The sequence below is a fragment of the Hippichthys cyanospilos genome, chromosome 5 (genome assembly GCF_059441005.1).
Source record: "Hippichthys cyanospilos isolate Australia breed blue-spotted pipefish chromosome 5, RoL_Hcya_1.0, whole genome shotgun sequence".
Lineage (NCBI taxonomy): Eukaryota > Metazoa > Chordata > Actinopteri > Syngnathiformes > Syngnathidae > Hippichthys > Hippichthys cyanospilos.
Window position 1 is genome coordinate 19299019 of NC_142373.1, and position 20707 is coordinate 19319725.

The 20707-nt window shown below is 39.9% G+C and overlaps 1 protein-coding gene across 2 annotated transcripts; it reads right to left on the reverse strand.

Annotated features, from left to right (window-relative positions):
• Positions 1-497: 497 nt before the first annotated feature.
• On the reverse strand, positions 498-20494 carry nxph2a (neurexophilin 2a). Of its 2 annotated transcripts, XM_088415872.1 has the most exons (4): positions 20150-20494; positions 19901-20069; positions 4658-5449; positions 498-3519 (listed from the first exon to the last, which is right to left on the reverse strand). In XM_088415872.1, the coding sequence occupies exons 2-3, from the start codon at positions 19943-19945 to the stop codon at positions 4706-4708; spliced, it is 789 nt and encodes a 262-aa protein (XP_088271998.1). In that variant the 5' UTR covers positions 19946-20069; positions 20150-20494; the 3' UTR covers positions 498-3519; positions 4658-4705. The 2 variants fall into 2 exon arrangements, with proteins under 2 accessions (XP_088271998.1, XP_088271997.1); XM_088415871.1 differs by having other exon boundaries at positions 498-5449.
• Positions 20495-20707: the final 213 nt, after the last annotated feature.

A 20707-nucleotide genomic window follows, 5' to 3' on the forward strand; every position in this document is an offset into this window, starting at 1 on the left:
CGGCGACGCAAGGATGCGGTCATGGCGGCCTGCACGGGAGCGTCTCCACGGCGAAGAGGAGAGGAAACCTGGCCCTGATCAGATAAGAGTAATGGAAGCCAATGAAAAGAATGGTGTGGCCTGCAGCCCCAGCAGAATGGATGTGCTCCCTGAGGTGTACCTCTACTATCACACGCACGCCTCAGGACACAGATGTATTGCCTATTAACAAGTGTCACTAAAATGCGTTCGTGAAAATGCTCGGTATTCTTCTCAGGCTTCCTTGTGGGGATTAAAAAAAAAAAAGGAACATTATATATATATATATATATATATATATATATATATATATATATATATATATATATATATATATATATATATATATATAATATATATATATATAATATATACAAACATATATATATATATATATATATATATATATATATATATATATATATATATATATATATATATGTTTGTATTATACACACATAAAGGCGAACACAGACAAATTCTTGTGAAGTTTAACTGAATTTTAATGCCATAAATTGACAATTGAATGCTTAGCTAAACAAAGCAAAAGAAAATTCAGAACATTTTTAGTTACAGTTAAACACAGCACAGGGCTTCTTTGGAACAAATCTGAGAAGATAAAAATGGGGACAGTCTAAAGTGCTAGACGTAAAAAAAAAAAAAAAAAAGCTGCATAATCCGAAACGCGTCCCCTGTAATCCATGTGCATGCCAACTTCAAACTCGGAAATAGTTCAAACAATTACCCTTATATTTTTGATTTTATGTTCAGAATTTTCTGTTACAAAATTTTGTCAGAAAACTGCAATTATAAGCAGAATTTAGTGGACATGTTTGTTTATGCTGACTGTTGGATGTCTGACATTTTTTCTCTACATAGCCTCTCACCACAGACGTTTAGCATTGCTTAACACATTCACTGTCAACCACTGTTTTACATTGTAAAAGCTTTTGAGGGGAAAAAAAAAACTCGAATTGTGCTCAGGGCCAAACGTAGAAAAAAAAAAGGTGAAAATCGAAAACTGTCCTCAAAATAAGAATTGTTTGCTTTATGCAAAATTTCAGAAAACAGCGATCGATCATAAATTTACTTGGCCACCTGTACTTTGCTCAATGTTGGATGTTTTGGATGTCATTGAGTATTTTTCTCTTCACAAGTTTAATGTTGCTTAACACATTCAATGTCAACCCAGTTAAAATGAATCTTTCACATCTATAGTCGTCAATAGCACTGAATGAGGTAACTCATTTTATTTATTTATCTTGGTTTAAAGCTGCAATAAATTTAATACATTTCCGTTGCGGTCTCTATCGTTAAACCAAGGGCACCATCTAGAGGAGTAAAAAAATAAAAGCTTCATGAGGCTTCGTTTTTCCATCACTACTCTCTTTCACATTTTAATGACATTCAGCAACATCAAGGTTTTTTTATGCTTGCGTTTTAGACTGTCCCAGGAAAAAAAAGAAAAAAGCAATCAGGAAGTCAAATAGGTATATCGGACATTTATCTACATGGGATACAAACACCAGAATCAAGAGGAAACAGTATTACTCTTTGAAATGAGTGACTTCAAGTGTGAAGCCGCAAGTGTTTCATTTTTAAACATTTTCATACACACAATTTACACCATTGGAGGAAATTTCAAGACATCCACTCACACTGAGTTCTTTTCTTATGATACAAGTCTCCTGCAAGGATTTTTTTTTTTGACTGTACAGCTGACAGAGGGGGAAAAAGACATGAAATACAGAAAATAGAATTCTACTCCACATGTGGCCTTGAATTGCGTTTTAAGTCAAAGCACATGACACACTTCACTGTGAAACAAAAAAAAAAAGAAAAAGTCAAGTCGGTCTAATATACAGTTGTCCATGTCTAGTTCTTCATTAAAGGGCCCTTACCACGAAAATTCCAACTTTTTTGAGCTTTCAACCATGTTACATTGTTAATATTCTCCGCCAAACATTCCAAAGTTTTACCGTAACTCCCCAAATAGAGGACGCACCCGTGTATAGGACTCAGCCTTAATTTTAGGATCAAATTCTGGTATTTTCGGTGTTAGTTTGGCGACAATGTAAAAACTCAAGCAAAACAGAATATATCTAATATTTTCTAAATTCTGCATTTCTTGTGTTCATATCCGTAAATGATATATTTGTTGCGGGTTAAGTGTGTTTCAGATTTTCCACGTTATGAGTGGTCAGTGAACACTGCCAGTGTAACGTTGAATGCGCAACAACCAATTCTGTTTTTTTTTTTTGCGTCGCAGCTCAAGTTCATTTTGCCACAGATACTCGAAGCTGCGCACCCTTTGTGTCACACCAAGTTTACGAACAAGTCAAATGGAACACCTTTGCGTGTTCCCTAACACAGAGGTCCTCAGCCGCCGCGGCCCGGTACTGGTCTGTGGATCAGCTGGTACCGGGCCGCGTGGGCCGCACATGAACTAATGATGTTTTGGAACTGATTTGGACTCATATATTTATGTGTACTTAATAATTGTCATTCGGGCGTTGGTTCAGTCTACTCGCTTCTTTTCTTGAAAATATCGCCGTAACAACATCAGCTAACACGAGCTGCTGTTAGCTGCTAAAGGCACTGGCTGCTAACAGCAGACTGCCTGCTGCCCTCTAGCTCATCTCGTTACGGTAATTATTATGAGTAAGAATACAGCAGATATAAAATTGCACCTCTGTGCATGCACCCACACTTTCGGCATTCATCAAAAAGTGTGTCTTATATTTGGGGAATTACAATATTTTTCTTCCTTGATCCATTACTGAGAATTCCTTGCATGTACCATGAGAGCTTTTGTTCCCAATTAGAAATTTCACTCCCGCAAAATCCTTATATTTCACAAGAAAGTAAATCGGCAAGGTGCCAAAGTTGAGATCTCAGCGTATACAGTATTTAACTGTAAAAAGTTGAACACATTTATACTTGTTTCTCCACACATTTCATGTTATTTAAGCGAAGGTTGTTAACGGGTCCTATGTCAAGTGTTGATAATTGTCTGGCACATTCACACTTATAAGCGGCGCGATGCCTTCACGTACATACGGCAAACGGATTGTTATGTTGATGAGGGTGCAAAGAGAAAACGGAATGAGACATTTCGCGAGCAGGCAGAGTGACATATGCTAGTAATTAATGATTGCTTTCGGCTCCTTTTGTGGCTAGCGCTTAATATTAACCTCGGTCCATCAACCGAGGCCTTGATAAGCGAGAAGGATGAAAGAGCGCTTGTTAGGGGGTGTCGATATTATTCCCGACTCCATTGTGCTGAACAGCTGCATCTCACTGAACGTCTAAAATAGTCAGACTTTGATAAATGTTACACGGTTCATCCCGTTGGTATATTTTGACAATGTTGGAAGATGTACGCACCTCCACCCGCCTTCCACTCAACATCTGGACAGCATCCTAATTAGCAGTGCTTAACAAAGTGCAAAGCCAGGGGCTGGGGGCGTACAACTCGGGATTCCAAGTCAAAGCAAGTCCCTGGAAAAAGGATGGTTGGACAGAAACAAACTGAAGTGAATACTTCGATTCAAAGAGAACATTTTGAAGTTGTAGAATATACATATATACTTAACGCCTCCGAACATCTTATATTGAATTCTGCTTCAAGGGTTTGGGGATGTAGAAGAGGAGAACTCAAAGTAGGGGTGTCCAAACTACCGCCAAAAGATTTATTTCAGTAAAGTTGTGCGCGGGAGTCGTGTATCCCTTTTTGGCCGCAAACTTTATTTTCTTTTTCAACAAGCAACATTCAGTGCACCAGAGAGTGGCAAGAGCGGCCGCTAACTCTCCTCGAGTCTTCGCATCCATCCCCCCCTTCACCATACTGAAACACAGTGCCCATTTGTCGTAATGGAAGCGTCGCTAAAACTAAGCTTGACTGTAATAGGGGAGAGACAGGGAGATTCTCTCACAACATCTGAAATTGCCCTCGGGGTAGCGGCCATCGCAAGTCGAGCAAACTGGAGCCACAGGATGACGGGCTGGCAGAGTTCTTAATGCAGCAGTCGTTTTATTTTTAATCATTTTATTTTAGTTTACACGCCCCCTCAACACAGGCGCACCACTTCTTTCCGTACTCCGGCACATAAGCCCCATCCCCCGAGTTGTTGCCGCTGTAGATTTTTTTGGAATGCCCTAATACAATGGAGGAATAGTTTAGTTTAAAAAAAAAAAAGTGCTATTATTTGCGGCTGAACAAGACCGAATATTAACAGGCTGTTGGACGGGTTCAGACTCCACGTTGGGACTGGAAGTGATATCGCAGTACATCGGTTAGGCGCCGCTGTAAAGCAGTGAGGTTTAAGTGTTATAAACACTGCATCTACGCCGTAGGAAAAAATAATTGAAAAAACTGCACTAAAGCCACAAAAAGTGAAGCACAAAGTGGCAATGTATTGACTGTATTTAGAAATTAATCAAAGAATAAATCTTGTAGGGATATTATACGTGAACGCTTGAGGGATTGGATTTATAATGTGACACATCAGTTGAAAATGTTCATAATGGCCATTGCGCCTCCATTTTTCTCTTTGCGGTCTTCAGAGGAAAAAAGTTTGGACGCTCCTGTCTTAGAGGGTGACAAGCGTGATTTGAAGGTTAAACAAAAGGTGCTCACCCGCCAGGCACGACACACGCTCACAGACACACACACAAGGGAGCCGCATCACCCCGTGGAGGAATACGGCGTGTCACTGTGGTAGTTGTAGTCAGGACAGACTTTCTGCACCAGTTTATAGTCCACGCTGTAGAAGGCGATATAGATGCATATGACCTTGAAGGGCTTGGAGCAGAGCCAGGACACGTGACTCTGCGTCTGCTCCTGATAGCAAACCTTGGACGGGTCGAAGCTGCACAGCGCCGTCTTCTTGTTGCGGTCCGTCTTCTCGTACTCGATGCGGCAGTTGAAGGACTTGGTGTCTTTGGTCTCCAGGGTGGACTGCTGGGCCACCTCGAACTCCACCACCTTGGAGGGCGGCACCAGGCTCACCGACACGTTGCCCAGGCCCGTGGAGTTGTGGCGGAAGTAAACGCTAAAGGTGCCGTTGCCGTGGTCCACGATCTTGCCCGTGATCAGCAGGTTGAGTTTGACCGTCTTGATGTTGGAGTGGAAGTCGCCCCACCCGAACATCTTTTTGAACTTGCCGGTCTTGACGATGGGCCTGCGTTTAGTTCTGGCCTGGGGATCCTGAACATCTGTCTGGTTAGATAACCAGTCCCAGAAGTCCTCCATGTTCTGTATGTAGGACATTTCCCTCACGTCGCTCTTGAACCCAGGGGAAGCCCTGGCGAACAAACGCAAGGGGTTGAGGATCCGAGGACTGGCGCCCGTGGGGGACGGCGCTTTGTGCGTGCCGTCCCCCCACTCCATCAGCTCTGGGGCTCCCCCGCGTACTTTGCTGCAGGCGGCCTTTGAAGAAAACACAAGGTACACAAGTGGAGCAAATCAGCAATTTATTCAAATGAGTGTAAAGGTCAACATTAACTAAAGAAATAGACGTTGCGTGTATTATATATATATATATATATATATATATATATATATATATATATATATATATATATATATATATATATATATATATATATATATTACATACATTATATATTATATACATGCTCGCGTTCCCTTTGGATTTGGAAACTTGTCTAGTCCTACTCATTGTTGGGCTCATGTTGTTGATATAGATATTGTTTCATATCACAAAAAATCAAAAGTCACACTCCTCCTGTTAGATCTCAGCATAAATATTCATATATTCATATATACAGTTGTATTTCTATATAAATATATACTGTACACACACACACACACACACATTTTATATATATATATATATATATATATATATATATATATATATACACACACACACACACACACACACACACACACACACACAATACACACATACATACATATACACACGTATTTCTTATTTTTCACACGTAACAAACTTTTATACTAGATCTCCGTCTCATTACAGTTACAAAAGCATACGTGAAAGAAAATTTATGACTCAAGCTAGATCTTTTGTTGTTGTATATTGATTGTTTGATCTGTCAAAATAAAACAATGTATTTAAATAAGGAAATAAAAACTCTGGGTGTGTGTTTTTCTCTTTTTTTCTTTTAGATGAGATTAACGAGATAAACTAATTGCAAATTTTGATGAATTTTTTTTAATCTCGAGAGCACTAATTATAATACTTCAAGAAAAGAATTGCAGCATTAAATAATGACACACACACACACACACACTGTTTGATTTTTGCATTCCTATATAATTATGGTATTACTGTTGTTTACTGTTGGTTGTGATTTTATAGTGCATATCATTACGGCTCCGATACCTTCAGCACTCAGCCACCACGACCGTATCACAGCTTTGGTGATACATGGTCACCCCCTCTCAAGTTGATATTCCTTAAGTGAACGCGTGATAGCTCCACGTCAAGTAGCCGAGACAAGCAAAATCCCCTCAATAAGGCGCGGGGCCTCGGAATTCTTTGATGTTGCGTGCCCGCCAACCTTGACATATAATGGCGTCCAACAATAAAACGGGCTTATCATATAGTTAAGTACGTGCTAAGTGCTAATCCAGATGCAGCAATGAACTGTGATCTTCCTCGTGCCTGAAAGCTGTTTAGCCTCAGGAGCGATTCCTGGTCCACTTCAGATAAAGCGTTAATAATTCACCGCAATAAGCTTAGCTAGTTTTATTAGTAATTAGCGGCGGCTTTCCCCAGGCCCGGTTGCAGGGATCACTGCGAGAAGCAGATGTTGAAAGCGCTGAGAGTAGCGGCTGTTTCAACTCTGGCTGAGCTGCCGCGCGCTACTTTCAGAGTAATTACCATTTTGCTGTAAGCCTAAGTGAAGCGCGCATGTACTCAAATAACAAACTGGGTCTGTCTGCTTGGAGTTACATAAAACCTTACCGTTACGCTTCATACAAGGCATCGTTTAAGTGTCGCCAAAGTGGGGTCAGTGGACCCCTGACTGCAGGGGGTCCAGGAAATAATTTGGGTTATCAGTAAAATAAATGATATGTGTTCATTTGATTTTATATTAAATTGTGACGTATTCGTCACTCTTCAATAAGAGGAAATCAATTCAACCAGTTTCATATATTTTTAAAAATATGATGATTTTGAAATTTGTCAAAATGTGTTTTGTGTTTACAATTGCTTGCCAGCAAAGCTAAAGCGGCACTTTAATTTATAAGGCTGTTTTTGACTAAATAATTATCAGGGGAAATTCATCCAGTTTGTTAAAAGGAGGCGTGCAATTTGCAATTTTTTGTTTTCTAAACTTCAGTATAGCTGAAATGTAACAAATATAATTGTTGTCAAAGTGATGGTGAGTAAAAAGGCCATTTGTGTTTGGCTTATTATTTTTTTTTCCCGCAAACATTTTCTATGGGGGTCCTTGGAAAATGTGCTTTCTAAAAGGGGTCCCTGACTCCAAAAAGTTTGAGAATCCCTGGTTTAAACCATATCCAATTAAAGACAACCCCTTGAGTGTTGGAAAAAAAAATCAAATTGGAACCGATTTTCCTTCTCATAGTCTAATATTGACTCATGAACTTTTCTTTTTTTTTTTTAATACAAACGTGTTATTTTCATTGACAAAAATAAAATTATTTAACCAGCTACTGCTCAGGGAAAAGTGGAAGTGGACTTTACTTTTTATGTAGTTCTAAACTTTCTATTTAAAAAGTTTGGATTAATATTATTCAGAAAGTTAATTTTAACAAGTTAGCTCAAATAAATATATAAGGGGAATATTTACCAAAGAGATACTAAAACATATGAGCACAACTATATCATTCATCCTTTTTCATCACTGGCAGACAAACAGTTGCTGAGCAGAACTGTACATCTACTTAACTGCAGACTGTCAGGTCTTTTTTTAGCTGATTATTATATCTTTTTTCCAGTAGAAGGCGCACCTCAAATTTCCTCAAAAATTAAACGTGCACGGTAAAACCATGTGGGCCTTATGGATGGATGTTGAAATGAAATTGAACAAAGCTTGACTTATTTGCTGATTTGTTTCCCTTAATGTACAATTTTGTGCCTTATATGCAAATTTCCCAAAACAGAGCGGTTCATCTAGACTGCCTTATAATGCCGTACTCCTTATAGTGCGAAAAATATGGTAATAAAACAGCATTAATATGATTACCTGCTCAATCAAATGAATTCTTCTAATAGAAAAACTAGATCTAAAAATCGGCCTTGATATCTATATTTTGTAACGCCTGGTTCCAAACCTTAGCGAGCTCCAGCGGGTTAGCAAATGTTCACTCTCTCTCCCAGGTGCGTTAAGTATCCGATGTTTATAGTGCAAATGAGAGGAGAATTTTAAGTATGATGAGCAACTGGGGAAATTGCAGTGGCAACAAGAGGATGAGGAGAGGACATATCTACTTAAATGCCCCGAGACAGATGAAGCACCGAAAACCTGAAATCCTTCACTGATGTCTAAGCTTCACGTTGCCGCTCTCTCACTGTCACTCTGTGACAACACACACACCAAAGCGCACACACGTCTCGCTCATTTAGGCACAAGTGATGTACTAGAAACTCAGCCATAAGAGAGCGGGCGGAAAAAAGAAGAAAAAAAAATCACTTTTTGTACAACAACGCAATGAAAATATGAGGCAAGGTCTTATGAAGGAGGATCTACAAAAAGCTTAATTAAGATTTCTTAATCTGTGCTAGCGTGCTACAGACGTTTCAGGGCGACTTGAAATGAAACATTAGAATGGTAATAAGTGCAGCCTCATGGAGTTTGAAAAGAGCGGAACTCATTTGAACACACAAGGCAAAGACGGGAGGCAAACATCTGACTGGTCCTGGCACACTCATTTACCATCATCATGCATATTTACCACTCCTCAGCTAACTCAGTAGTGACTAACAAATAATTACACCTCATATATCAACAAGCTCATTAGGTGTCACAACAGACAAGTGCAGCAGAATTTACTAAGGTGCGCAAGACTACGGGAATTGTGCTAGGATTAATACAATAACTGAATTGTATACCATACTTTCCACACGGAAAGGTGCACTGGATTATAAGGTGCACCATCAATAATTAGCCTATTCCAAACACTTTTCATGTATAAGGCACACCGCATTATAAGGCACATAGAAAAGAAGCTACAGTAGTGACTGGGGTTGCGTTATGCATCCACTAGATGGAGCTGCGCTGAAGGGAATGTCAACAAAACAGATAAGTCAGTCAAACTTTTCAATCAGGAATGCAGAACAAGAATAACCGGAAGAAAACATTGTGTATATTTTTTTCTAAGGCACATTAATCATTGATTTTGAAAAAGATATTTTGTTGATAGCAACTGAAAAAGCGTCAAGCTCCCTGCACAATGAGCGTGCACCACCTGGTGCCGCGGATGTGCAATTACACTACACAGCGCAAAAGTACTTTTCAGTTCCCCCCGCCCGATTTGAGGACTGATCTAATTTGTGATAACGGGTTTTAGAGATTGATACAACTAGGTACCTTCCGTCTAGTTGCTACTGAGAGAAGTGCACTGTTACAGAACCTGTTTGAGTGAGAAGTCAAGGATTTTGCACCAAAAAACAGGCACTGTAATACATTGCTTGAGTACTATGCTCGACAAATAAATGAATAGCCCATCGTGAATATTTTTTCCAGAAAATTCTGCCAGCGCTGTGCCGTACCCCAGATCGGCCTGGACTTTAATCTGTAATGAGCTCTGCCGAACCGACGGGCTGCTGGTCCCGTGTGTAGACATATCTTTTAGGGCTTGACATAAAGGTAATTGCTACAGTGACCACAACTAGCCTCTCAAAGGTTATTAGGAAGCCACTGACATCTGGAGCTTGTGAAAAGATGCCGTTGAAATATCTTAGAGGTGAACAGCCGGTGGCGTGTTGTTCAGCCGTGATGGGGCGAGTGTCGGGGGCGAGGCTGCGGCGGCATTTTCATGCCCGTGTTGGAATCTCTTTCAAGTTAGCCCGGTGGACAAACACGGCTCGCCACTCGTGATCAGAGAGGAGCTTTGCGCCTTTTTTGTGAACAGTAGTGAGAGCTTAGCCAACACAATCACCGTTTCTTTGTTTGAAGTTATCCGAAAGTGCATCGAGCGAGGATTGGTTTGCGAGGGTAAACAAAACGGGCAATTAACCTGCTCATCAGCGCAAATAGAGTACTTTCAGTGCCGCACGTCTCTTTTTCAGGGATGTAGCGGTGCAAATTGACCTCACTTTGGAGGTGTAATTCATTACTTCTCTGCTAATTCGGAAGCTCATTTAACATGATGCCATTCTACGTAGAAACCCCTCCCCACAACTATTCAATTTGCTTTTTTAAAACTTGCTTAATCAAGAATGTAACATCGCCACTAAATATTGGGATGGACCTGGACTGACTACTTTCTTTTACAGTCAACATGACTAAACTGCCCCTCTGACATGAAAACCATCGTGAAGCCAGAATCCCCTTTCCGAGACCACTTCCTTCTGATGTTCCAGGGCATATCATTTGTAATGATTGACATCCAGAGCCACTTCAAGAAGAGATGGCCCTGGAGGTGCTTAGGCAGCCCGGCAACACGCTGCTGAAGAAGAATAGATTGCTGCTCTGATCACTGGAACAGCCTCACGCGCCAAAGCCATCACTTTCAATCCGACTTGTGTCCGGGAAAATGCATGGCAGGTGCTTGCTGGATCGCTACAGATCACCCACGCTGGAGGCCCCATGCTCATCACATTCCAACAATAGTGTGTATGTGTGTGAATTCAGCATACATAAATGTATAACTGCCTTCAATATGTGTACATTTACAAGATTTAGTTAAACTAATACTGAGACAAAGAAACCAATGCCATTGTAAATATTTTTGTTACACATATAGCCATTGTGTCAGGGACTTTTGACCTCAGGTAACCTTGTCCACGCAGCTGTTTCCAAGAGCCAAAAGGATCAGAATCATGGTCTCCACATAGAACACAACACAATTTTTGTTTTGTTTGGTGCATCGATCTCAACACATTCCATCCATTTAGAATCTAGCCCCTCAAAGACATATATTTTACATGATCAAAAACAAAGAAAAAGAAACACAAATATTTTTTATAAAAAAAATCAAGAATTTAAATAGAAGTCTGCGGGGTTTTGATGGCAGTATTTATGGAAAACTATATCCACGGTGTGTCCATAGTGTTTGTGAAGTACATTGCGACAGAACTTTCTTGTGTTATTTGCGTCAGTAGACCGATGCTAATGCTGCCGAGAAATTGTAGAGTGAAAACAAAATATAGTGTTTAACTACCCAAAACATTTCAGGAGTGGAAGTTTTTGTTTATGTGCATTAACAAGCTCAATTGACTCTGTATTAAAAATACTGCAGGCATCTGGAGGGGCAAGGCATAGTCACAAGCATTAAATAAATATGTCGGCCAAACATATAGAAGCTTCTCTTTTCGATAGCTTTGCATTTTTGAGACTGACCCTATCTGTGACAGTTTAAAATCAGTACTGGAGAAGATGAACCAAAAAAGAAGTGATACTAATCTTTTTGGTCACATATTAGTGTATCTTCATTTGTCTGTCTGCAGTGTGATACTTAATGGTGGATATGAGATGAATAGGAAAATAAAACATTATCGTACTTCCCGCACAATGAGGTGCACCGAATTATAATATGAATAGCGTATTTTAAAACTGTTTTCATATATAGGGTTCACCACATTATAAGGCGCATAGAATAGAAGCTACAGTACAGTAGTGGCTGGGGTTGGGTTATGCCATGAAGAATCAACAGTTTAAAAGAATGTAATCATGATAGAATGATGTAAAATAATGTAATTATTATCAAATAAATATTTAACATAATTGTTTAGTCAAATTGAAACCAAAACCTTAAAATATATTGTATACATTTTTTTAATTGTAAAAATTACATGTACAGCTGCAGAGGTAAAATGGACGACTTTAAACAGTGATCAAGATATTTATTTATTTATTTTTTGTCCCCCAAAAATGAAAACTTGCAGTTCATGCAATGTAAAAGGCTCACAGGATAATAAGGGGCAGTGTCTGCTTTTGAAAAAATTGAAGGCTTTTAGGTGCGCCTCATAGTGCGGAAAATACGACACTTTGACAGGAAACATAATGAGAAAGGATCATATCAAGTTTGGGTTGAAGTTGATCAGGCGAATCAATGAAGTGATATTATTGCATGGGTGTGAAAAATAAGAAATACTTAGATTGCTACTATTTTTTTATCACTTAAATGTGGCGAGAGGGCTGTCGCCTGATAACAATAAAAAGATCATTCCTATTTTTGGTGCATTCTTGTGCCTGTCTGCGTGAATTGACGCTGTAGATTTTTTAACGCTGAAATATACCTTTCATCTGAAATAGCTTGCTGAAGATTTCCAAGCCTGCTGTTTCAAAGACACTTATTATAAAATACTACCTAGCAGTTCATTATGTCATGGAGCTGCTCGCTTGGTACGATTTGCATGAATTACGGCAAGAAGCCTGCTTTAGCCGGCATGGATAATATAATGTGACTTATTAGTCATGTTACAGTGTCTGCTTTTTCGCCGACACAACTTCTATCTTTCTTTGCTCTCCTTCTAAGATCGGGGAGCATTTTTAAATGAGAAAAATGATGCAGCACCAACCAATTACGTTGGCTACATAGCAGGAAAACTGCAGCACTCGCTCTCAGTCTGATGTGTTTTTTCAATTCTAATTCTTCCTCCAACAGCGAGTACAAAACGGCAAAAGAGTGGAGCGATTTGGAATTCAACCTACTTTTTTGGGTAAACGTTATGCAAGAACAGTTCTGTGAGAATCATTAATCAATCTGAGAGTTCACTTTTTTTTAATGATCATTTTTGGCCCTGATATGCTGCAAAAGAAGTAGTAATTTGTGGTAAATTACAGGGTGAATTATTTCTGCATATGAATAGCTCAATAGCATTGTTACAGTTACTGCAATATGCAATAAAACAGTGTTTCTCCAATGGGATTTTTGAGCCAGTCCATGGTATTTTAAAAGTATAATCTTTTGCAAAAATCTTTTTAAAATAGTAATCAAATCATGTAAACATTTAAAAATCAACTCAAAAGAGTCAAGATTCGTATTCACTATGACTCAGAATGCATATAAAATGTCCCCATATCAATTTTATGAATAATGAAAAAAAAAGAAAGAAAACAAATACGCTTCCTGTCAGCTTCCGTATAACAATACCGAATGTGCACTGCCAGGGAGGACACGTCCACATCACGCCAAAGGCCAACCTCTGAGTAAACATATAAAATAATACATGGACTTTAATGGAACGGCCGTTGCTTTATTTTGAAGTGGGCCCTTGCAGCTGTGGTTGCTACCAGCTTCACTTATCCTCACTACTTTGTTTTTATTGCCGCCACATCACGTCTCTACAAACATCAGCAAAGCACCATTGGTACAACAAGGCACATGATTCCAGAAGTAGCGTTACTTGGGCATTTCAAACTCAAACTGGAAAAATGTCCTTCTCTGCATCAAACGTAAATAAATGCAAATATCCAAACAATGTGGGTTTTTTCTGTTCATCTAGAAAAGCTGACAAGTCAAAAACAGTGATGGGGTGAAACGAATGGAAGACTGAAAGCGGCAAATTTCAATAAATATTTCCTTAAATAATTAAATAAAGGTGTCATTCATTCATTCATTAAATGTTTTATTAATTGAATGTGTCATGAAATAAATACCTTTTTCATTAATTAAGTTTCATTCATTAAATGAATCAGCTTCATTAAATGTGTCGTTACTTTTCATGAATTTCTTCAATTTATTTTATCCGTCAAATAAAGTTTGATGGGCGTTCCCTCACACCTGATTGGTTACCCTGCTCTTTAAACCAAGACAGACCAACCGATTGTTCGATCACTCTGGGGTCAATGTCGTGATCGGAAGTAACTCAACTTCAATACGTTCCTCCACTATAATAATCAACACTGTGCAGGTCTGTTGCAGTTATACGCTATATTATAGTCATTATTTTACATAGTTTTGAAAATTTTAAATGTGGTTACATCTTGCAATTTACAGACAGCTGTAAAAACAATGCGATTCAATTCCTTATATAAATTGTGGAAACTTCAAATCTCGCTCAGCAAAGCGTGTAATCAGTATAGAAAATGAAGTTGCGGCGATGATGTCGGGTATTTAGAAAGTGTTGACGGTACTCTTGGGCAGAAGTCTTCAGGTAAGGCGGATGCCGGCTTTATCGCAACACCTGCCACATGTGACAGCAGCAGAGCCATAAACACTTCACGTTTTCGACAGGCGTTACCTTTCAACGCATCATCACTTTCATTTTAATCCCCTTACACGGTCAAAGCGCCAAGTCCTGCGCAAGCTCCTGACACCTGCAGCACATCTCACACAGTCTGATAGCAGGGATTCAAGCAGGTAATACCACCCTGAAACATATTACCGTCATCTTGACCACTTTGAAACGCATTTGACTTTGTACATTGGCAGAGCAACTTGTCGAAATCTTCCACTTATACTTTAGAAGTTTTAGTCTCATGTAAATCTAGTGGTCTTTTCTAGTTTGTTTCAATGACCCTTCTTCTTCTTGTCTCCTCTCTAACCCCTTGCCGCAACAGCTACGGATGTTATATTGCGATTTTTCAGAAATACTTTCAGGGTGGATCCACCCGTGCGGGCAGTAAGTGAATTTCACACGGCAATTGTTTCCGTAGTGATACGGATTGCACCGCCGTTGATTTCACAGAGGCGGGTGGCTTTGAAGAAGAAAGACGAGCATGTTAAAAACGTGGCTTCCTTCTTGTTGGCGGTGGCTGTGAAGACAAGCGCTTCACAAGGCATAAACACAAGACGGAGGGGAGCTGACGGCTCTTGGCAAGGCCTGGAAATGACAAGCTGAAAGATAGAAAGGCCTCAAAGCTCAAAGCGCAGACGAGGGAAAAGCTAAAGTGAGCGTAATCAGAAAGGAGATTTATTGTACTTATTGTAAAGCTGTCACACCTGTCATTTAACGGAAAAGTTTCACAGCTTTAATTAAAGAAGTCGATCATTTTTCAAAGCTTTGACGTGTGCTGGCTATGCCTGAGTTAGTCGGGTGTTAATTAGAAACTTGGGATGTCACAGTATGGTCTATTCTGAGGTAATATGGAAATATTAAAAACACCAATTGTCTTGCTAATATGATATTTCTTTGACATAAAACCACACATTTTCATCGTTCAAAAGACAATATTAGGACAATCTCTAAAATTCTTCTGGACGATCCTAACAATCAAGTGTAAGGAAAAGATGCATGCCGATTTTTATAAAATTATTGGAATATATTTTCTTTTTCTCATTCGTGGCATTTATTTGTTTTGTTATGGTAACTTGTATATTACTAGTAGTTATAGTTAGTAATGGCGACCAATTAATTCCAGTTACTGTTGAAACTTTTTTTTTTATTAAAACTTTGTTTTTAATCGTGTTCATCTCATTTTTGATCTTTAACTCATTGAGTGAATTAGCAGATGCCTGTATTTTGGTTTATAATGGCTGCAAGTGACTATGTTTTACATTTGGTTGAATATCTGCATCAGCTTTTTTTTTAATGTTTTTTAAATTAAGAAATCTCAAGGCAGAGAAAACCTCAATACAACTTCTGGGTACTATTCATTTAATGCTGCTGACCTTGTCTCCAACTTTTGTTATTGTTTGGGGGAAAAGGTGACACCTTAACATGTCAGGTCATTTGAAATTTTGGAAATTTGTATTGACTGTAGAAATCATGGGAGCTATTTACTGACAATTTAATCTTAATTTAACTGAATCTAATTTAATATGCTGATGATGCCGGGAGCTCCCGGTACTTTTTGTAAGAATTTCAAAACAAAGAAAAGTTGGTCAAAAAAAGATATGCTAAAAGACGTTTCAAAAATGAATATCGGCTGCAGGTGTCAGTCATCCGCCTCCTTCAAAACTAAAATTTGATATTGGTATTGACCCAGAAAAGGCATATCAATCTATCTCTACTGAATTGAAATTGGATCGTTTCCTTTGACACCATAATTGGCTATTGCTGAACTCTATTTGAAGAAATTAAGAGAAATATAACTTACCCCTGTTTATACTGCATTTGCATATTTAACATCATTTGTATGCTAATTGTTAAGAAATCTAGCAATGACAACACATTTTGTTGTCCTTATTCGGCTGAAAATAGCCCAGCTCGAGCATAATAGTGATTACCTATTTATACTTTTCTGACAAAGTTGTCTTGAGAACATGATGCTTCGGTGTATGGTTAGTACACAACTCTCCATTTTCTTCCTTCTTGCCACAGTAGCGAAACGCATTTAGTGTCTAAGTTCCCCGCGACGATGCGCATGGGAGGGCGCCGTAATGGTCCTGACCCCGCAGAGTAGTAATGGCAACGCTGTAAGATAGCGGAAGCTGGAATCTAACGTTGCCGCGGGCTGCCATAAAAATTCATAGCTGTGGACCAAGATCAGGAAACTCGACATCATATTAAACATAATGGATCGCGCAGCGGAGCGGAGAGTGTGAAGTACTCCTAAAGCGCATCGCTTCCCGCTTTGCGCGCTCACATCACAAGAGCAATCATGCCGCTACTAATTGTTTGACTCAAGTCTTTAATCGTCCATGCCGTCGCCCCGTCGACGTTATTGTCGGTGCAAAGGGCACCCGTGTCACAGCTATCAATCACTTTCAACCTCCTTCTCTTCATTTGAAGACCTTTATCGTGAATTGATCGCCACGACACACAATTACGCCCGATGATTGGAAAAGAAATAGGTTGCCGGGCTCAAAACAGTCGATACAAGCCGGAGCGGCTTTGAGGGTTTCAAGCTGGCGAGATGACAACCTTTGCTGCGGGAGACAACAGTCAGTCTGAAGGCCGTAAATGCCACAGGCAATATTGTTTAGAAGGGATTATGCAGTCAAGCCCTGTGGCCGAAAGCTTACGACCCAATATGAGCAAAGATTCACATCGGCGCCGCGCAAAGTTCCCAAATGATTCCTGGAAGGCGGCGCATGCACGCACGCAAGCTAGCAAGGCCTTTAATGCCACAAATCCATGCTTAATCACATCCACAGAGATGCCAGGGCCCGCTTGCCTTTTCCATCTTATATTCTACACGATTGCTGTGCTCGGCTTGGAGTTCTACTTCACCCCCCCTTCGCTTTCTTACAAACCAAATCCTGAGAGAGGTTGATGTGAAGACCCGGCTGAGCAGGGATGTGAAGGATATAAACACATTTCCTATTGTCCATAGGGATGGGAAGGAGTTGGGGGGGTGAAGAGGGGTTGGGCGGCGGGCTGGGGCGGCGCGGTCCGTAAAAGAGACGGGGACCTTATCACAGCCTGGCAGCTCTGTAATTCGGCGCCATGATAAAATGGCGGCACGGAAAACCTTACAAGGCTGGCACAATCCAAAGACGGATTAGGTTTTTCTGACATAAGCTTCCTGAAAAACTAATCAATCAGCCCATGCGGTATTATCACAAGCGTGAGATTAAAGAGCCGCTCCTAATCCTCCGCACTGTACATTTTTATTACACTTCTTAGTGTTAGCTGCCTTTAAATACACAATATATAAATAATATAATAAAAGCTAATTGAGCACGTGGAAGGCGGGAAAAAGGTTATAGCGTCCTTAGAGGGGGACTTTGTGTAGCGTTTCTGTTTTGTTATGAAGAATGGGATCAAGCTGTTGTCCTTGCCAGAGTGCTTTTTGACTTTGAGCGGAGGCCTCATTGTCTTACTCCTAACTCCGCTTGACAATTACAGTCGCTAAATTGAACCGGAACATAATTACATCAGCGTCTCTGAGACTTTTTTTTTTGGAGGGGGGGGGGTAAACAGGAGTGTAAAATCAGAGCCATGAGGAATGACACGTAATCCGTGAAATCAGGGCACATCAAAGTTGGGGACCAACTCCAAGCGTGTCGCTCCAGAGACGCTCGTCAGTAAACAGGCCAGCTTTGTCTACGGCATTTGTCAAACATCCGTGGAGACGGATCCTCTCGGCCACGAGAAGTGACGTTTTGTTGTGGGATGATATGAAGAGCCGTTTGACACAAAGGCCTAATGGACTTTGTCAGTGTCAGCTTGGAGGGGCGCTCAAGACGGCGTAATAAAGGCCGGCCCAGCTTCTCAATATGTTGTATGAACATTGCTCTTCTGTCATTGCACGAGGGATAACTGCGGCAGATGTCACGAGGAAGAATGGATTCTCCCTGGGCTGCACTGACCCGCTTATTCATCCCCGGGGGTAAAGCGCAGATGTCGCGACCGGGGTTACGTTTTCACACTTTGACTCCGATTCTGAGCGAGGGAGGGCGAGGCTCAAAGTCTCAGTCGGAAAACGCGAGCATTGCCGAGCCCCCAAACACATCCTTGCAGTGTCCTTCAATCGTCAACTTCAAATTGGTGCACTTTCTTTAAACTATGAAGTGGGTTCTAAGCGTTTATCAGCCCTCAGAGCCAAAGGGGTGTGGGTCCCCAGCCAGACTGGTGAGTGTGCATCTACTGAGGCATGTGAACAGAGCCACTCCAGGGAAGCAGTCTGTCTCTTTCTCCAGAGGCACGGATTTTCATAGACAAACCGCAGGCGGATGACTAAAACATGGGCGCAGCTACATCAACGTTTAAAGAAGCTCTCGCCGACCACCGATGTGAGGAACTTTTTCAAAAGTGTGGCATTTTCTGTCCAGATGCCATCACGCCAACAGGCCCTTCAAACCAACACAATCCTGATAAAGCCGGCGCTGTTATCAGCTACTTACATCAGTGGCATTCAGGGAAATTGGGCGATAAGAGACTTTTGTAAGATTTGGATATTTCCTGTGAGAGCTGACTGGTATTATTGCAATTAAAACAGGCAAGCAATATTTGATATATCTCCAGTAAATATGAAGTATTCAGGGAATATTGAAGGTGACAGATACAATCACAATATAGTTTTTTCAAGAAGTAACAATTAGAACCCTACCCTGCAATTTTTGTAGTCTGTGATTTGTGCAGGTTTTCCAAGGCGAATGTTAGTTGACACCCATAATTAAAATATAACAGTGACTATGACTGGATTAATGAGCAGAAAGTATATACTACAACATTATGAATACATAAACAATGCAAAACTAGTAAATAGAATTAGTCTTTTCAAGACCTACACCCAAACATGCATATCAAAGGGCAAACTGTAAAATGTACTTCAAAAAAGGATTTGTCATTTTGATGGTTTTACATATATATATATATATATATATATATATATATATATATATATATATATATATATATATATACATACATACATACATACATACATACATACATACATACATACATATATATATATATATATATATATATATATATATATATATATAAATTATCCTTGGAAACTATGACCAAATACAATTCAGTGTATGTTGTTGAAAAAGTCATAATGCATAACATGTATTATATTTACACAGGCCATGACCAAAATGTTCTACAAAGGTAAATATATTAACTTTTTTTTTAATAGTACTCTAAATATGTATATCATTGACATTAAAAAATAACTAAACAGCAGTTTCTTTAGCACATTAAAATGACTACCAAGTGACAAAAAGTGATTAACTGACTTCAAATGTTTTCCATCATGGCCAAGTCATTGAAATGACCCTAATTACAGTTAATAATGTGATATGGCAGTTATGACATCAATTGATAACAAAGGGAAAAAATGCAAACGCCACGCCTCAAACAATAAACGGTCAGATAAAACTTAAAAGCGGAGATTCTCCAGTAAGTCTCACCTGGTGCATGAGAAGTGAAAAGAGGAATATTTGCAGTGCTCCCATCTTTGTTGATCTTTTTGGGGGGGGCGGTATGTATTTATTTAAGAAGAGAACTGTTTAAATCCTCTTGAAGATGTGAAGATTTGGGGTAGATGTGCATATGTCGCTCAAACATCTCTGTGGTCAACTACAGGAGAAAAAGAAAAGACACGTCTAGCATTTCAATCTTTGAACAGAACATTTAGATAAATAATAAATTGGACCTACCTTTTTGAATGTAATTGCTCACTTTATTGGCAAAAGCATCTCTTGACACTTGCTTCAATCCACTTTGGTCAAAGTGTCCAAAATCCTAGCTTCTCTACAAAGAAGATCTACGTGGACCTGATGACTCAATTAGCACAATGCTCCAAACTCTACAAGAAACCAAGACAGAGTGGAAATGATCCTTCCCCGCTACTTAATCCCGACAAATGCTTGCATACAAGGCGGCTGTCAAGCGAAGTATCCCACAGTGCGCGCGCCGTGCGCTCTCTCAACTCTGCAGCTCGGCACCATCCGCCGCGCGTCTCCTCACTCCACGCGCACGCACCAACGCAGTCCCGCGCTGCATCCACAATACACGACACTCACATGCTTGGAGACTGCGACTACCTTTTGTTAGCGGGGGAACACGTCGCCTGAGATTTAACCCTTTGGAGAGACACACACGACCTACTCCTTCTTGTCAACGTCTTTAGGAAAACATTGCATTCGCACATCGTTTCGAGTCTTTACTTGATCAATAAGGATTGCAATCGTTCGAATTGCTAGATCATTAATTGA

Excerpts from the sequence above, each read along its gene's own strand:
- nxph2a (XM_088415872.1), bottom strand. The coding sequence starts at position 19,945 with ATGGGAGCACTGCAAATATTCCTCTTTTCACTTCTCATGCACCAG. Across the intron at positions 5,450-19,900 it reads TTTCACTTCTCATGCACCAG|GCCGCCTGCAGCAAAGTACG; the intron begins GTGAGACTTACT and ends TTTTCTTCAAAG.